The sequence below is a fragment of the Lagopus leucura genome, unplaced genomic scaffold, assembly GCF_019238085.1.
Source record: "Lagopus leucura isolate 7727_CA_CO unplaced genomic scaffold, USGS_WTPT01 Super-Scaffold_100002, whole genome shotgun sequence".
Classification (NCBI taxonomy): Eukaryota; Metazoa; Chordata; class Aves; order Galliformes; family Phasianidae; genus Lagopus; species Lagopus leucura.
In genome coordinates, this window is record NW_024962263.1 from 44905353 (window position 1) to 44924643 (window position 19291).

The 19291-nt window shown below is 39.8% G+C and overlaps 1 protein-coding gene across 1 annotated transcript in view; it reads left to right on the plus strand.

The window, feature by feature from the left end:
* Positions 1-19291, plus strand: part of COLEC12 (collectin subfamily member 12) — a 93579-nt gene that overhangs the window by 60120 nt on the left and 14168 nt on the right. Inside the window, exon 3 of the mRNA XM_042869908.1 lies at positions 12488-12610. Within this exon, the coding sequence (XP_042725842.1) occupies positions 12488-12610 (123 nt within the window). The remainder of the gene's footprint in view (positions 1-12487; positions 12611-19291) is intronic.

Sequence of the window (19291 nt, forward strand, 5' to 3'; positions counted from 1 at the left end):
AATGGAAGAGAGAAGAACCTGCGTAACAAACCAGCCTGGAGAAGAGAAGGGTCCCAGGATACCTGACAGCAGCCTTTCAGTATCTAAAGGGGAGATATGAGAAGGAAGGGGACAGACTCTTTAGCAGGGTCTCCTGTGATAGAACAAATGGAAATGGTTTAAACTAAAAGAGGGGAGATTTAGACTGAATGCAAGGAAGAAATTCCTTAAATAATGGTGGTGAAGGACTAGAACAGGATGCCCAGAGAAGTGGTAGATGTATAAAAAACAAAATATATCTTTCATCAGATTCATCCTAGTGTTTCTGATCACGCTGAAAGCTCTGCTTTTCATGGTCCTGCTTGTGATGTGAGTCTTTAGCTGTAGTTCATGGCTTTCAACATTTCCTGCTCTGCTTTTCAGGAGTATACAGTTAATATATAGCCATGGAAAAAATCATACTGGGCTGAAATTTAGCATATGAGAAACCAGACAAAAAATAAATGTTCAAAGTCAAATAAAACTGCTGAGAAACATGTATTTTTAGAAAATGCTTTTAAAGTGTGAAAATTATTTTTCAGCCTATCATTTAGAAGACTTAGAACAGTATAGGAATTTAGTGCCTGTGGACTCTGAATACAGAAGGAAGGGTTATTTTGCAACTCATTAGACTTTTTAAAAATAAGTTATAGTGCTACGTGTTACTTTTTTAATCCAGATTTTCCACTGAGCTGCCAGTTTGTCTACTTTCCTGCTTTTCTTGTTCTGTGCTTTTAGTTTGGCATGGAAGAAAAGCCATTTTCCAGCTCCTTGGTTTGAGTGATGCACCTGCAATTGTGTGCAAGTCCATGGAAGCCAGAGAGGTTACATCTGTGTGGCTGAAACTGAGAAGGAATACGTATGTTTAGTGCAGTGATCTACTGAAAACATTTGACGCTTGCATTGAGCAAATAAACTGTAGTGTCTCCACAACCAGGTTGAAAGGCTATGGGTCAGCGGTGCAATGTATTTCTCTGTTGGAGTTCCAAAAAGCAGCTGCAGAGTATGGCATAAATAACAGCAGATATTGACTTGTTTTGGAGTGAAAAAGCAGGATGTATTGACCCTGAAGTTAAATATTGACCCCAAATTTGCTTCAGTCGTTTTTTCCTTGGAGCAACATAAATCTTGGAGTTTGGCAAAAAATAGGAGTTGAAAAAACAAATTCAGGCTTGACATAGTTGTGTGCAATTCCATTAACATTCTGAGTCACCTTTTTCTGTCACCTTTTATAATAAGTATCAAAAGGGACGTTTTTCTCATGCGGTGTATCAAAATCAGGACTTGATTGTTAGAGCAATTATTTGAGAACTTCAACATTCTTTAACAAGTTCAACATATGATGGAATTGCAATTGTAGAAAAAACACTGGAAAGCAGTAAGTTAGTTTTAAGGTAGATATTTAGGTTTGCGGTCTGAAAGACTTTGGCACTAGCTTCAGGAAGAATAACTTTTCAAAATAAAAAGAAATGTACATACATCATCAAAGTTCACTCAGGACCTTTCTTCCTCCTTACCTAAACTGTTTCCCTCCAAAGGAAGTGTTATTTTCTGTTAAGATTGTTTTCATTGAAAACCAAGTTAAAATTCAGCGTTTTCGTTGCTTTTTTTTTTTTTTTTCCTTTAATTTACAGAATTGCACCTTTCTTAAGAACTTCTAATAACATATTTGCAAATCTTTTGAGGAAAAAACAAATCTCACTTGCAATTTCTGGTCTAAAATATTGTCTTCCAAATTCCCACACGTAGCTGTAGATTTGTTTTACGCCTTTTGTCCTTTAATTGAAATGCCATTAAAGCACATAAAGTTTGTAGCAAAATCTACTTTCTTTCTTTGTTCTTTGAAATAAGAAAACTGCTCTGTCCAATTTAAGACTCGCAGCAATGAGCCTGAAACACCCAGTTAATACTTGAGAACTCCATCTGCAGATGTGGGAGTCACAGGGTCCATGACCTCAAAGCAGACCCCTCTCCTGTGTGCTGTTCTGGAGCCAGAGACCCTTAAATTCCTTGGCTCCATTAAAAACAGTTTGTAAATACTTGGTTTTCTGTGATTTCATAAAGTAGTCATCAAAGGACTGTAGATTTCTTTCTGTGCAAGTTCAGCAAAGGGTATATGTTTCAGGATTATTATTATTATTGCTATTATTATTGTTACTGTAGGAACAGAACTAGTGGTTTGTAAGGGGTCGTCTAAGAAATTGGGTGGTTGTTAGAAGGCAGGTTGTTACAAAGCTTTTAATAGATTTGTCAACATTCATGTTTCTGTATTTTCAGTAATTTTCATCTATTTAACGTGACAATTGCACTGACAGTAGGAAGACAGTAGGTGGGTACTGTGTAAGTAGCTGGTATGTCACTTGTTCTGGCCAGCTGCTTATCTGTGACTACAGTGCTCTGGATGTCATTCAGCACAGCTTCTCCTCACTTGCCATGAGTGGATTTAATTCATCTGTTCCCAATGACTGTCAACAATGATTGTCAAATATATATTTGCTTATTTATTAGGAGGGAAAACAGGAATTGCATTTATTGGCCACAATTCTATCTTTGTGCAGAAAGTTGTAGTAATTTATGGAATAAATTTTCTTCTCTAGATACAGCTGAACACAAAGCAGGGGAAAGTCATGGCAACTGCCATGGTAATAGGTGGAAATACTCCATTTATCAAGGCTGTTCCTCCTTACATTGCACAGCACATTGGCACAACTATGTGAAAATGTTCTGATTGCTTGAGGTACGCACTCTTAGTCTGCTTTTTATCCAGGAAATTGGATGCTGATGAGATGTGTCTGAGTCAGGACAGGAGGAGAGCTCAGGAGGTGGAGAAACTGCAGGACACAAAGAAGACAGGAGAAGGGGAGAAAAGGAGAACAGAATGACAACACTGAAAGATGGTAACTGCAGTGGGTCACGGTCCTTCATTTTAGCCTAGAAATCTAGCTTAACAGAGGAGGAACCTCTCTTGAAAAGATAACATTCAGGAAAAGGAAGTGGAGACCGAGCTTGTTTGCAGGGTTGATTAGGTTAGAAATGGAAACAGGATTTATTGTCTCTGCTGTCAGGCCTGCAATATTTCTGAAGAAAAAGCTATACCTATAGTGGCTTTATAAGAGCAATGAGGTGAAAAATAAATCCTACCCCTGTCAGCCCCTTGCCTTTAGAGGTGATTTAATGCAGTGTTCTTGATTCTCCATGTGGCACCATTCCAGAGGAGCTCTGTTTGTATCTAGATGTAATTTCTCTCCTGTAGTTGAACATGTAGCCTCAAGAGATGAAGAGTGAATTTACAGTCAGTGGAGTTGTGTCTGCAAACTCTGTTCAACACAGTGCCTGTCTTTCTTCTCCATTCAGCAATGATACCTCAGCCAGGCAGACTTGGTGTTGTCATGGAGCAGGTCAGTCACGAGTGACAATTTACATTCACCGCTGTAATTAAATAACCAAGAGGAACATGCCTCCATATGTCCATGCCTCTCTAGATGTGCTCTGCTTTGTATCCCCTTTCCTCCATGAGTGCTCTTCATCAAGGCCCAATCCAATCACTTGATCAAATTCCAAATACAAAAATCCAGCAGTGATAGAAACACCTTCACCTCCTTTTTTCATCTGAAAATAAGTCTTCTAAATTTCCTTGAACAGACTTTTCAGCTGGAAAGAGGCATTTCTTGTAATAGAGGATGCTTCCTAATGAAAGCAAAAGAAGCCTACTGCTAGGCCCAACAAAAGGTGGATCAAGGTCTGCATCTTAACTTGAGGCATCAAATCTTTATTAACTTTCTTAAGCTCTCTTGATGTCGGTTGTTTGCCACAACATTCCAGCTGGATACTGGGTTCTGAATTTTAATGATAACTAATCACAGTCTTTGTAACTTTCTCAAACTTCTGCTTTCCCACATTAACTTGGAAATACTTGTTCATAGCACACAGGTAATTATTTTTCCATCCCAAAAACTTCATCGAAAGTAGCACTCTGTATTTTTCCATAAGGGAAAAAGAGAAATACTTTTTTGGCATCAAATACAATTTGAAACTTTATTTTGTACTGCCCCACTAGGTAGTGGAGAAGAGGAAAAAAAAAAAAAAAACAAGCATGATGAATGAGAAGGGCATTCAGTGGGCTTCCTCCAATCCAGTGAAAATTGGTTTAGATTCATATTTCTTGCAAGAATTTGAAAGTACACTTTACGGAGACGTGGAATTTTATAATGCACTTAAGTGAACAACCTGCTACAACGGCATTAGAAATGCACATGTGCAAGTGTGCACACTCAGACACTTCCATAGAACAGATGTGTATTCCCATTTGACTTGTGCCAGCACATAACAAGCTTAATTTTTGCAGAAAGCTGGCAGCATATATGGCAGCATCAGCGAAGCTCTTCTTTGGTCTGTAAAGAAGTGATCCAACCTATCACATTTTAGCATTGTCCTCGAAATGATGTTAAAATTTGCAGAAGGAAGTTAATAAAACCAGTTGTGGAAGCTCCCTGCAAAGAGTATGGGTTTTACACCTGTGCCCTGGCTGAGCTCACCATTTCCCCAGCAAGTCCTTCTGCGGTACAGGTGTCAGGGCTGGCAGCATCGGGACAAACCACATTTGCAGCCTCAACTGAGACCATGTTGCCCTCTTAAAGAACTGCATCTTAACAGCCTCAAATCACAGAGTTGTGTTTGTTTTTTTTTTACTTACCAGTTAATGTAGCATCACTCAGGCCAATAACACCTAAATACTGCATTATAAAAATAGAGGATATTAGGGAAAATATATACATAGCCTGTTACCTTTTTCCTCCTTCCAGCATAATGTAAGTTGAATTAAAGCTGAATATGTGCATTAATCATCAAGTAATACCATCTTAATTAGGAGCTACATTTCACAAAGCAGCTTGCTTACTTAGGAACAGAGGGACCAGACGTAGGCAGAAGTGGCATTACTTTATCATCTGGCTAAATGCCTTAGGTCTCAAGGACTGATCTCTTCTGTGACTTTGCTATGGCTTTGTTCAGTCTAGTTTTAATTAACTCATTGAATGAAGTATCCTCAGATTTTCTTCAGACGCTGTTGCACAAACCAAAGATCTGGCTTTGATCTCCCTGTAGATCTGGCTGTACATCTTGTGAGTTAATCTAAAATTGTCCTGCTTGGGCTATGATTGGAGAAAGGTTTTTTTTCTGTGATGTATTGTGACTGTTTTGCCTGTCAATGAACAGGTCTTTAATTCATACATGATTTTTATCTTCTTTTAACTGATCTAGTTTTTCTGTCATCTTCTGAACTGTTTAATTGGATTTTGGGGTTTAGTTCCAGAGACATGCACAGAGTGATCCCCTTCTTGAGTTTCAGTAACTGAGGGCAGACACATCTCTCTAGTTCCAGACAGTATTTTGAAAGCAGCAGCACTTACTGTTTTTTTGTTCTGGTTTGAGTTAAGCTCTAGACGTGTCTTTAAATCTAATAGCCTATGGGATGTTGGACCCTCTAGTAGTGTGATACCCTTATACAACTTTGCTATGGCTGGACCTTAAACTACTGCAAATCTGTGATTTTTGTTAAATGCAACTATGCTAGTTCTTCAGTTCTGCTCATAGTATTTTCATAACATACAGTTCAGATACTCAGCAGTCTTTGCTCATCCTCTGTTGTGGCTGGGCTTTTTGTATCCTTTCAATTAAGATATTTGATGTTTAATCACAGTAGGACATTGTTTGGTAACAGTATGTAATTAAATGGTGATGGTTGTTGAAGTGTATAATTAGGATTTTTGACGATTCATTGTGAATCTCTGGTCTGCTGTGAAGAAGAACAAAGCCAGAGAGAAAATGCTGGCTGGGTTATATAAATAAGTGAGAGATGATGGTCGAGCTGAAAATGAGGGTTCTTCCCTCCTGTAATGAAAGGCTTTGTGTACATTACATAGAATATAGTATTTCTTAGGCTGAAAGCTTTCCAGAGATAATAGCGTTGGCCCTCTGAGACTCTTCATTATGTCAGATGTGGAATTATGAATTTACGGGAAGCAGACGCTGCCACTAACAGAATCAGTCTCATAGAGGAAACTTTTCCTCTCCTGTCTGAAGAATTTCAGGCTGCAATCTGCATATTATCATTGGTGAGGTTTTTCTGAGGTGCCCAAGAGAAGAAATCCCCCCATTTACAGCGAAATATGCTGGGTATTTTGGACAAAATGCCTCCTCGTGTCTGCCTCCAGCTTCAAGGGACAAGGGATATGGTGAACCCTGCTGGCTCCAGCCCAAGCAGCACCCTCCCAAAAGTGATGATGGCTTTTAAGGGGCAGGATTATGAAAACCCTGTCAATGATGGATTCTTCTATTTTATTCTGACTTCAGCCTTAGAGAAAGACTTTTTTTTTAAGAGTCTAATACGCTGTCCTCCTAAAAGGCAAGCTGAACATCACTCATCACTATGTAGCTGCAAGAAAGGAGCATCCGGGTGAAAAAGAAAGTGTGCAGCTCTTTCGATGCCTAAGTTCCCATACAGAGAGCTGGCTTTGGGCTGTGCTTTTTTCCTCTCCAGAGGTCATTCAGACAAGTTGTCAACTGTGTGATGAGGTGATCAGGTTGTGCAGGACCCTGCAGAAACCTGTGAGGACAGAGTGGTTTGGGGTTGGTCTGTTTATTTATTAATTTATGAAGAAAGAGGCACTGTGTCTTGTGGTGTTTACATGAAATTTCGAGTGCCTTGCTGCCATGTTTCATGATTTTCCACCTGGTGCAGGAAAGCTGGCACAAGCAAGGTAAGTACATAAACCACTGCTTAGATTTCGGGTTTAGTCGCTTTGATTCCTTCCTTGTAAATAGCAAGAAACCTTTCCAAAATAAACAAAGCTTACATATAAAAAAAAATTGGGAGCAGAACTAGTAAACTCCAGAACAAATGACAGTATGTTTGTGCTGAGTATTCTTAGCAATGGCACAGCAAAAATCTGAGCGTGGAGTTAAGCAGGCTGCTCCTACCTACCCACCCAAAAGCTGGCACTGCATCCCTTGACCTAGCGGGACCATTGCCATTGCCAAGCGTGTGGATGCAGAAGAAAGGCAGGTACCCATGGCCCCAGTCACGGCTGAGCATGAACCACTCTGTTTTTTTGCCATTTGTAACCATTATAAGGAATGATTGCTTTCTGAGGTCATACGGAGCCATCAAGTCATCAGTTTCGCTGACTGCAGCTAAACCATTCATGGAGGATCACAGGAATTGTTTCCGTGAGGGGTAGGTTAATAACCTGCAAAACCACATGGAAAAAAAAAGAAAAGCTCCAGTCTGAGTTTTATGGCTGGCTAAATCCAGTAATCACAGAGCTGTGTGAGGTGTATTTTTTGCAACGATGTGTCTGTTTTGATTTCACTGTGCTAATACAGTATTCTGATTTTTGTGTTGGTACAAGTGCTTCTTTCTAAAAAACATGTACACACATCTCTGTTTTTACATGAGCACATGTATATTGTATGTGTACGTGTTCACTCATATATGCCCAAATTTGAAAATCCTCATGGTCCTGTAAGATAGGTTTACTTTCCTAATGCCTAATAATACTAATTTTATATATATATATATACACATAAATATGCATACATACATTTTGCACTTGGATGTGTACATTTCAGTGCTTACAGATGTTGTTGTTTTTTTTTTTTAATGGGCTTTATCCAGATATAGGTTCCTCATGGGATTGCCTCCTTTTGCTCCTTTTGCTGGTGATCTCAGCACCCAGTTTGTGGTTAAATACCTCTCAGGATTTGATTCCTACCTACATGTTGTATGATCTCAGTAGTTTTTTCAGGCCCCTTAAATATAGCTATTAGATCTGCTACTCGTCAGTTTCAAAAACATTATCCTGGAAAAATTTATCACTTGAAGGATGCAAACCAGACTTGTCTTCTTCCTTCCGAACTGGAAGGGATGTTATCTCTTCACATTGAATCACACTGGGGAGAACCCCTCCTAACTAATGTACATATTTTTGTTTCCTGTACTCCACTTCTTCAGTTGTCTTATCAGCACCATTTTTATCGGGGTTACAAAGGGAACCTTGCATCTTGGTCAAAATTGATGTGTTAGCAGAAATATGGTGGGGCCACCTAAGATCCTGCAGCAAGAGCCAGGAAAAGGACACGGAGGAAAATACTTCTAAAAGAATTATTCAGCAAGAAAATATGTGTGCATATCATCCTCAAGTGTTAAAAGACATGCTCCTGACATGCAATACAGTTGAGAAGTTAAGCATTTTGTAAGGTAGCTGCTTTGTGTCAAAGAGCAAAGATACTTAGTCTCCCATTAAAAAGCACAGAACAAAAAAAAAAAAAAAAAAAAAAAAAAGCAACCCCTCCCCCAGCAAAACCTCTGCTTATCTGGAGCACAAAAGGCATCTGCAGATGTCTACCCCCTGCATGAGAACAAAGTCTTCAGCCGCTGGAATGCGATGCTATAAAAACAAATACTACAAAGCCTGGTAACAGGGGGATGTCTCACTTGCATATTTTTTTGTGACCATCTTGGTTTGCAGAGAAGGGAGTCCCCAAAGTAAGTAAGCCAGCAGGATCTCTTTGTACTGGGTCGCTGTCTGTTTGGCCAGATGTCTTCCCAACAGGGAGATAGAAAAACCAGAGCTCTTATTAAAATAAGTTGGGAAAGGGAATGGAAAAAAGCATGTGTCCAACAAAACGAGGCACATCATGTCCCATCTGATATTTATTAAACGTTGATCAAATCCACGGTGAGAAATGCACATCGTGCGGAAGTGACCTCGGCTCCCTGGTTTTTGAAGTTAGTGACAAATGTCTGGGAGCAGACCAGCATTAAAACCATGTGTACAGGACACAGAGGAGTATGCTACACTAGGAGCAACAACACCAAACCAAGAACAGACTGGAGCCAAGAACCCAGCTTTGCAGGTTTTACATATGTTCTAGCAATGGAATGGACATGTAGGGTCTTTCTCTGTACATTTTACTATATGGCTTTCTGGATGAGATGTAAACTGTGTGAGTCATGAAAGCAAGCAATCATGTGAGTAAAAGTGTGATCAATTCTTGGAAGTAGAAGTTTTGTTGAAGTTAAAGCCCAGGCATGGATTCCTTCAAGTCCTGACTTTGTGCTTTTGTGATAATCCTGTGTAATTTTATGCCAACTTGATAGGTTTTGTGTAATCACAGTGAGCATTTGAAATCATCTCCCATCTTTTCTTGCCTACTACTTTGGCTATCATGTTTTTCAGACCAACCTTTCAATAAGAAGGAGTGTCCTTAGAGCACTGACTAAATGTTTCTCCTCTATCAAAACAGTCTTTGGGACTGGTCCTAAAACAGGGAGCAGGGAAGAACAACAGGGAAAGTTGAAGCCAGATTCTTTGCTTGGAGGGGTTATGCAGTCCTGATTGCATAATAATTCATCACTATATGGAGAGGGCTGTATTGCTGGCTTTTACCTTTGCTCATTGCCACTATTGTAGGACTGCACAAAAAGACATCAAAATGGTCTTCCACCTTTCCTTCAAAGCACCTCTATCTTGAATAATTTTTATATGCTTAGTAGGCTGGGAATCCAGCCGGTGCTAGCAGAGTTAAGGGCTATGTATTTGCAATAAAGAGCACATTTAATGATTCTGAAAGACTTTACTGTGCTCATCTCTAGTGAAAGAAGAACAGCAGAGTCTGTTAGATCTCTCTGGTGTTTCACTGCATCCTGGACCTGCAGCATGCTCAATGAGGCTGTGGGGGGAATCACTGGCAGGCATGCACAGCTCCAGCCCAGATTAGTTAATGGACTCGCTCTCATCTGTATGATCACATTATTACACCGTGTTTATGTTACTGATACCAGCAGTGCCGGATTGTTGAGGGATGGAAAGCTCTGGCTTTTGTTCGGGTGTTCTGATGTCTGTTTGAAATATGCTGAAAGTAAAAGTTCTTAAAGCCAAAGTGCTGTTTTATTGAACCAGCGGTAGAGAGGACTAAGACAAATGAAACAAGATCTTTGTGATGTATTGGAGCATACATGATACATGATGCTGGACTGCAGTACTTCCAATGACATCAGCAGCATTTCAGCTCATTACACTACCCAGGAAGTTGGAATACAATGACAGAAAGCAGCTCATGTTATAAAATGAGTAATCTTAATATGAGACTGCAATCAAGTGATACTTTTCTATGTGCAGTCACTGTCAAATGTTTTGTTTATATTTCTTACCCTTCTCTAGGCTTTGTACCTCCACAGTCTGTCAGTCTTCCCAGTCATGGATTTGATTCTGCTTCCATTAACATTAAAATAGTAGGGAGCAAGATTTCTGTTGTCTGTACAGCATAGAAGGTAAATGTGATGTGCTCTGTGCCCCAGGCCTCCAGTGTTTTTTTGACATGTGAAATGTTCAGAGTCTTAGAGTTCTGGAATCTAAGTTTTAAATGCTTCTGAGGAGGAACCTTATGTTAAACACACAGTACAGAGCCCTCAGTGAGCCCATTAATACTAGTTAACGGCAGCGAAATGGTGCTCCAGACACCATGAGCTCCCACTGTGAAATAACTTAAGTCTCCAAGTAAATACTACAAAACTTTACAAAATTGCTCTCTTCCTTCAGCTTTTTCAGCAAGCAGAACTTCCCCACTTGTAAATCCCTTGCAGCTATCAAGCAGAAAAAGAAAACCAACCCTCACACCATGGTCTATAACCAAATGTGGCAACCAGATTATGGACTCTTCACTTTTTTTCTTTTGTGGTGCAGGTATTACCAGTCTTCCAAGTCCAAGCACCAATAAATGGGCTCTTCAGATGCCCAACTCTGTACCAGCTCCTTTCCTTTCACTTCCAGGGCTTACACTTACAAATCGTTTTCTTCTGCTGTTCCTGAAAAAAAGAACTGGTTATTCACAACTGATCTCATGCTAAACATAAGGTATCCCAAACCAATGGCATTATATGCATCATGTAATAATAGAATGTGGCATCCTAGCTGAAAAGACTGGGAAAAATGAGATAATGTGGAAAGAAGGTTGTTCTGTTGACCTATGAGATACACATTTCTGTCTTGTGCATGGCTAGTGTATGTGCTAGCTGTAAACTTCGTATAAATCCTCTTCCTGAGTTGCTCCAGTTTGGTAATCCCTCCTTCTCTTACAATGGGCCTGAGGAAGTCACTAGACTGCAGTTCTTGGAAAGAGAAATACAGTTGACTTAACATGCTGCATCAGTCACCAGGCCTTGGTGACCCCAGGGGAAGAGACCTGTGTTTTTCTCTTATAAAATAAAAGCAAAAAACGACTCTGCAGAAGGTCATGAGTTGGGAAAAGTAAGATCAGCTGTGGGCTAGGCCTCAGGGGAAATATAAGTTGTTCATAAAAAGCTACAGAACAAATCTTGATTAGTTAAGTAATCTGGTACATAGAATTTATTAGAGCTTAAAGCTTTCCTGTGGGACTCCCCTAATAGTACACAAATACAGTAAAGTATCAAAGAAATGCATATTTTGTCAGACGCTGAAAGCTGCGTTTATCCCGACCTACTAATGCACATCGGAAGGAGGGATAAATCCAGTTCATTCAGTTCAGTGCAGTGGCCCAGTTTGCATATTTTTACATGATCACATTTCTCCTGAATTTCTTTGTATCTTAGTCAATGCTCCCAAAACCTTCAAGCTGTTCCTGAGGAGCACACCAAAAAAAGAGAGAGACTCAAAGATATTAAAACATTCTGCAAAAAAAAAAAAAAAAAAAAAAAAAAAGCTTGAATTTAAAATAATAAGGGTTTGTTTTCTGTTTTTGTGGCCCTTTATCTTAAACATGTCTACAAGGGAAAATTCAGCATCATTTCTCTGCTGGTATGTATCTGCCACTGGCTTTACTAGCACTGCAGTCCTTGTTCTGTTTGAAAATGGTGCACTCCGAATCAAAAATTAAAAAATCTCTCTCTCATTATGGAAAGAAAGCTTTCACACAGTCTGCATTTGCAGTAGTGCTTGTAAGGCAGGTCCTGTACTCTTACCGTGCTTTCACAATGTTATTTTTTTATTTCTGTCTCTTCTTCCTTCCAGAGTATCTACTGTTGTCTCTGTAGGTTGCCTGAACGCTGAGAAAGAACTGCTATGGCAGCATCCTGACAGAGGATATAGTGATAAATATTTGGCTTCCAAAGCTCACCACAGACTTGGTAGCAGAGTCAGAAAATGATCCTGTCTCCCAGGAAAGCCCCAGTTTTTCCAGTGAAGCAGAACCTCCTTCTCTTGCACAGCCTAAAACCCCAAAGTGGCTGTATCAATAAGCTGATGCTTTAACCACAATGGAACTTCCACAATGGAGGTTATCCTGGCAGAATAGGCAGAGAGGCACCCATTTCTCATCTGATAACATAAATATTTCGTTTGTTGGAACATGGAAGAAAAAAAATACGGAGATGAAACCAGCAATGTGTCTTTTGCTGTTGTTTTAAAATTGTTCGTCTTTTCTTTTGCAGGTATTCAGGAGGGGACTCAATGTACCAAGTGTAAAAATAACTGGGCGCTGAAGTTTTCCATCATCTTGTTATACATTTTATGTGCCCTGTTAACAATTACCGTAGCCATTCTGGGATACAAAGGTAAGTATGCATCAAGTGCAGCATTTCTCTTTCAGTCAAGCATCCAAGGAGGTTTCTGTGTATCACATAGACGGCTGATCACGTTTTCATCTTGAATATGAATACTTTTGTCAGTGTTGTTTGTGGTACATAAATAGCAACAAAAGCTCAGTCTTAGGGTTTCACTTTCAAGCAATTATGATGTTTTGAAATTAGATTAGAAATTGTAAAAGACGAAAAAGTTAAAACAAACTGGTTTTTCTTCCGCTATGAAAGGGTACTAACTGAAAGACTCAAAGCTCTGCAGTATGTTAAGCCTTGATTTCATTGAGCCCTTTTGTATATCAGCACCCTTCCAAAATAAATGTCTTTCTTGATGGGAGAGACAGGAATAATCTTACTAAGATAATTATAATATTTTTCACAGGAAAAAAAGTGTGGAATCAATATTACTTTGAAATACATGGAAGAAAGATTAAAGTAGGAGGTGCTAGTTTATTGAGTTATCCACAATGAACAGAGATGCTTAGAAGCTTTCAAAGATTCTGGCAGTTGGGCAACCCAGTAATGTAGGAAATTTCATTTTTGCAAATCCACACGAGGGTGTATTAGAAAGCACAGCTTAAAATTTCCATACCTAATGGATACTAATTAAGTGTAGCCATTTAGATATTGTTATGATTGAGTCAATGTGAATGTCTTCATAGCTATGCATGAAATAAGTGGGATGTGAGGTTCTAGTAAGATAATGAAAATGAATAACATTATTCTGAGCATTATAGTAGAAAACTGCAGCATACTGTGGAGAAAAACAGGCAAGGTTCAAACAGTCTATTTGAGCACAGCTTTCAGTTGTAGCTTCATAAACCCTCCAAGAAGCTGAGTAAATCTTCACATGATTAGCATGCAGTGCATCCTATGCCACCAACAGCTGTGCTAGTAGCAGAACTGACATCACCTCTGGTCATTTGCCACTGAAAAAAAAGGAAATTGTAGAAGTAGAAAGGGATAAATACTTACTTGAGGGGATTCACTAGAGTTTTAAGTAGGAAGAAAACTACAACTGCTTGCTTTAGATAGAAAATTTAAGAAGGGAGAAGAGAGAATGGGAAGAGTATTCTATCCAAATAGAGATATTCTTTTTTCACTATAAAGCAGACAGAATGTGGTAAATTAAAAGCAAATGTGGGGGGAAAAAAAGCAGTACATATATACTTACACAGATGTTCTCCTGAAGAATGTGTAAATGGTTTCTGAAAGTAAGATACTGAGAAAAAAAGACTTTGAAGGATTCTTGATCTGTTAAGAAAAGATTGACTGGTTATACTGATTAGGGGAGGAGAAACTTGGGCCTTTTGCATGTGTAAATTTGCAGATGTCTGCTTATGGCGAGTAAAGATGTGATCTTTCCGGACTATAACCCAGACACTAAATGACTGGGATTTAGTGGAGTTTTCCTCAAGAGCTTTTTATTACATGGTTGTCAGTTCTGGGGCTTACCAGAAGATTCAGACCTCACTTGGCATCCAAAAGAGTCAAGTTGGAGAGACCACTGCTCTGTATCTTGCTTTGGCAAACATCTGCTTGTGTATGTGCAGGAAGCAATAGCAATAAGGAAACTGTCCAGAATATCTTTTGGGAATATTCCTCTTCCTCATTTCAGTCCACAGTTTTCCAGCTTCATTCTCTATGAGCCTCCAGCACAGTCTCTTCCTGAAGCTTCACTCCCATCTTGAGGCTCCTTCTTTGCTATAGTCAGTTCTAAACCTGCTTCTTGCACTAACTAATCACTGCTGCCTGAGCTGGATCTAGCTTTTCTGTCACATCCATATTTCTCCAGGGTAAGGACAAAAGAATTTCCTTGCCCACAGAAATGGGGAAAAAATGCACATCTTCACTGACTTTAAGACATCTTGGTGATGGCTCCGCCTGAATTCCAAGAGAAAGACTTTAGAGAAAAGACCTTTTTGGTCCCAGGTATCTTCTCAGTAACTCCAAGAAGTAAGTAGCCGTATGCCAAGTATTAATTTCACCCTTTGTACCCTGCAGTTTAAGAGCTTTGTCTCCACAGTGCCTAAAAAGCTAACTTGCAGGGAAAATTTGCAATTGAACAAAGCCGCAGTCGATGGTACACATTCAAAGGAATTACTGCAGTATTTTTTCTTAGTGAGGAAGGAATTAGGCCTTAAAGGAAAAACAAAATTTAAAATAAAATTTTATAAAGCTCTTGAACTCTCCCCTCTGCATCAGAGTTTGGCTCGTCTTTTTTATTGCAGTGTTACACTGAAAGAAGGAATTCTGCTGGCATCAGGGATTCTTTCAGTCTCTTAGCTAAGTTTCCATTAAATTTGCCTCCCACGCTTATGTTTATAAAGCCCAAAACTACTTTTAAAACTTTCATTTCCTACATAGTATTTAGATATCCTTTGTGATTTAAAACATTAAAACTACTAATCAGTGAATTAAATATGGCAGGCAAAAAAATAACTCAATGGGAGGCAAAGTCAATACAGAACAAGCCTCTAAATTGGTGGTAAAAATTACAAAGTAGGTTGGAGAAACCTGAAACCAAAACATGAATTAAATGTTGAGGTCGTGGAGGAATAACAAGCTGAGTTTACTACTAGTTCACTTTTGGAAGAAATATGAAATAGCTGCTTAAAAACATTAATAAAGCAAGCTGTGATTTTAAAATATGCTTTCTTAAATAAAATGCAAAAATACAAAGCTATAGAACTTCTGGCACTGGGCAGTGCCAAATTAGTCTATGTAAGGTGAAAGATCATTCTGCAACTCTCTCCATTAAGGGAAGCTCTTGCTCTCAGTTTGAACTCTTGATAGTTATCAGTGCTGATCAGTCCTTGTTTTATATATTTTTGACTAATGACCACCATGACTTTCACCTGCTTGCTTTTCCTGTCTCCCAGCTTTTCCCTGCGGTTACTCAAGATCAGTGCACCCTAGTGAGAGGGTACATTTTTTCTCTCCTACTTGACTGAGGCTGAAACACAGAGTAGGTCAGGTACAGACACTCTTCTCTGTTCTGGTCAACAATTACTTGAACATTTGGCTTCTTCTGCAGGACCTTTAATAAATTTTTCACAGTGACCTTGTCAGAAATTTAAGATCACAGTGTAGAGATATCGCATCAAGTTGAGAGTTAAGATGAACTTGTCCAAATGGAAGCTCAAGGCACAGACAAACTTTGCATTTTTTGAAAGCAGCAGACTGTTGGAAGCAGCAGAATGACCTTCAAAAAGAACATCAGGATCAGTCTGCCTTTTAGCCTTGGCATTTCTGCCTTTATCCACACTTTGCACTGCTGTGTTGACACCCTGTGAGGGGAAGCAGAACAAAAACCAAGGAAACGGTATGCCTGATAAAACTAATTCTGCACTTGACATCAGTTAATCTGAGTAAGTCGTCAACAGTTTAGTATCTTATAGACAAAACCACTACATTGTATATTTGAAAGCAGCATCCTCTTTCCAGCCTCCCTAAACCAGCATCTTCTTGCGAATGAATCATGAACCAGCAGTGTGCTCTTGTGACCAAGAAGGCCAATGGAATCCTGGGATACATTAACAAGATTGTGGCCAGCCGGTCAAGGGAAATGATCCTCCCCCTCTGCTCTGTCCTGCTGGGGACACATGTGGAGTATTGTGTCCAGTTCAGGGCTCCTCAGTTCAAGAAAGACAGGGAACTATTGGAGAGAGTCCAGCAGAGGGCTACAAAGATTATGAGGGGCCTGGAGCATCTCCGGTATAAGGAAAGGCTGAGAGACCTGGGGCTGTTCAGCCTGGGGAGAAGAAGACAGAGGGAGAATCTTATCACTGCTTATAAATATCTAATGGGTGGGAGTCACAGAGGTGGGGCCAGGCTATTTTCAGTGGTGCCCAGCAACAGAACAAAGGGCAATGGGAATGAACTGGAACACAGGAAATTCCATCTGAACATTTACTTTGTGGGTGACAGAGCACCAGAACAAGCTGTCCATAGAGGTTGTGGAGTCTCCTCTGGAGATATTCAAACCTTGCCTGGATGTTTTCCTGTGCAACCCTCTGGAGGGAACCTGCTTTAGCTGTGGGCTGGACTGGATGATCTCCAGAGGTCCCTTCCAGCTCTTATGATTCTGTGATTCTGTGATTTGCCATCTTTCAGGCACGGAGTAGGCACGGTCTTCCCTACATACTACAGCCAGTTGTCAATAGTGCCAGTAAGACCTCTCATTAAATTGCTGCTTCAATGAATGTTCGGAGTGTTCTACACAAAGAATATTCATAGCTACAAACCAGCTACAAACCACCTTCAGTCTTTTTGGTATGGATGTTTTGGTTTTTTGGTTTTTTTTTTTTTGTTTTTTTTTTTTGAGTTTGGTAACAAAAATACCATATGCTGTTGTATATGCAATTCCATCCAATCTCACCAGCTGCCAGTACAGGCTACTACATATTGATAGTATTCTACTATTTTCATTTACTTTAAGCTCTTCAGGGGAATACTGTGATATTAGTTTCCAGTGTTAGATTTCATTCAGTCAACATTCTTGCTGCTACAGAGCAGCAAAAAGTCTGAGGTTTACAAACTTTAGATCTGAAATACTGACTGTCAGTCAAACTGCAAAAGGAATAAACTATATTTCCTTTCATTATTGTTAATATATATTCATTTTTCAACTCCAAGTGTGCTGCATAACTGGAGCAAGCAGGTGAATATTATGCAGAATCTGACTTAACATAGACAATGTGACATTGGTAGGCAAAGGTTCAGCAAAAGCACTTGGACTGAGTCTGCTTTTTAAATCCAAATGCTTTTGCTAGGTCTTTTTTAAGAGCATAGAGTGAGCTGTATCCTTTGTGATGACTATTCATAAACAAAACAAAGCATCGTGGAATGAACAAGGAGCTGCCTAGTGCTGGCCAGAAAGAAATACCAAGCAGGGTCCCCATGCTCGCTGTGTATGATGCATACATGCATCAGTGGAGTGTGAGAAGTTACAGAAGGACCTGGGCTGTCTTCCAGCCTGGAAGACAGTCAGTGAGAACTAACAGAGGATCAGCTTGGCTTCATTTGAGAAAAATGGTGTACAACAGGTACCTTTCACAGGCAGAAGAACCTGTGAAATACTAGTGTTACACTTAGGGAGAAAATCCTTTCTAAAGCAAGCAGTACTGAGTAATAGTCCCCCTGAAAAAGAAATACGATTTTGTTGCCAGGGTCATTATTGTAGCATGGCTTTTAGCAGACCATCATCCCAAATACTGAAATCTGCCCTCTGACTCTATCTTTACACTCACAGTAGAGCCTCTTTTTTATTGCACTGTTAGCAGTTAGAAGGGAGTAGGAAGGTTATTCATCAAGGGATGTCCAGTCATTTTGAAAATCTTGAGATTTTTCTTCTGTTGCAAGTCCACTCGCCTCAGTGTAGTTACATCAGAGATGATCTTGATCTGCTGTTTGTCTGTTGATTTTTTGGAAAGCATTAAAACTTCTGTGTATCTGTACCCATGAACAGAAAAACAAGGGCAAAATGAAGAAGGAGCACTTGGTGGTCTGCACTTCAAAGTTCTGGTTGTGGTTGCTCAGAATAGCAAAATATCGCTTAAATTTCCACTCCTAGTGAAAAACAATTCTTTACATAGCAACAACTTCTATGAGGCTACTTTGTGGCTGCAGATAATCTCACAGACAGAAAGAATTGGTTGGTATCTTCAACCCAGCACAGGCCTAGAGAGTTAGGTTTCCTAAAGGCATGGGAAACGTTATTTCTCCTGTCTGAATAGGGGACTGGCACAATGCCTCATGCAGCCTCTCCAAGGGTTCACGCAGATCTGTTCTGCTCCCAGTGTAACCTAAGGGCCAAATAGTCAGGTGATGAGAATAAAATTTCTGCCCATGGTTGCTGTTTGAATGCCAAGCATGTTCAAGTAGATTTGCCATGGAAGCTGAAGACAGCTCCTCAGCCTTGCAAACATTTCCCTGGTTGCTTCAAGTACAGATTTCTGTCACTAGAAGCCTATCCAGGCTCTTTATTTGTTGCTTTTTCCATTGCCATGTCAACTCAATCAAATCATCAAATTGTCTCGGTGACAAGAAAATGACTCAGACATTACCAAATAAAAAACACATTAAAGGAAGCCATAAGGCTGCACTTGCTGACTGGCCACCATTTCAATCTTAACAAGTCAGAACAATTTTGAGAACATTTTGAGTGATTTATGCCGTTATTAACACATTTAAATGTTGAATTCAAAAACGTTGGTTTTGGAAGTGCTTAATAGATGCATCTTCAAACTGCTATGGCAAACCAGAGCTTGTATCCAGGAGACATTTTGTTAATGATTAAAAGGCTCAGGGGAAAAAAAGAAAAGAAAAAAAAAATGGCCTCTTCAAGGAGTAATGGCTCAGTGGATCATGCGAAATAAAGGGAAGGCTTCTCTCACATGTGTGAGCTGTATGAGATTTTAGCAACCAGTCTACCACAAAGCATTGTGCTTGTAGCATGGAAGTACTGTGAAAAGACAAGTCTATAAATATCTAAGGTGTGGGGGGCAGAATGGCGAGGCCAGACTGTTTTCAGTGGTGAGTGGAGACAGGACAAGGGGAAACGGCTGGAAACTGCAGCATAGGAAGTTCTGCACAAATGTGAGCAAGAACTTCTTTACAGTGAGGTGACGGAGCACTGGAACAGGCTGCCCAGTG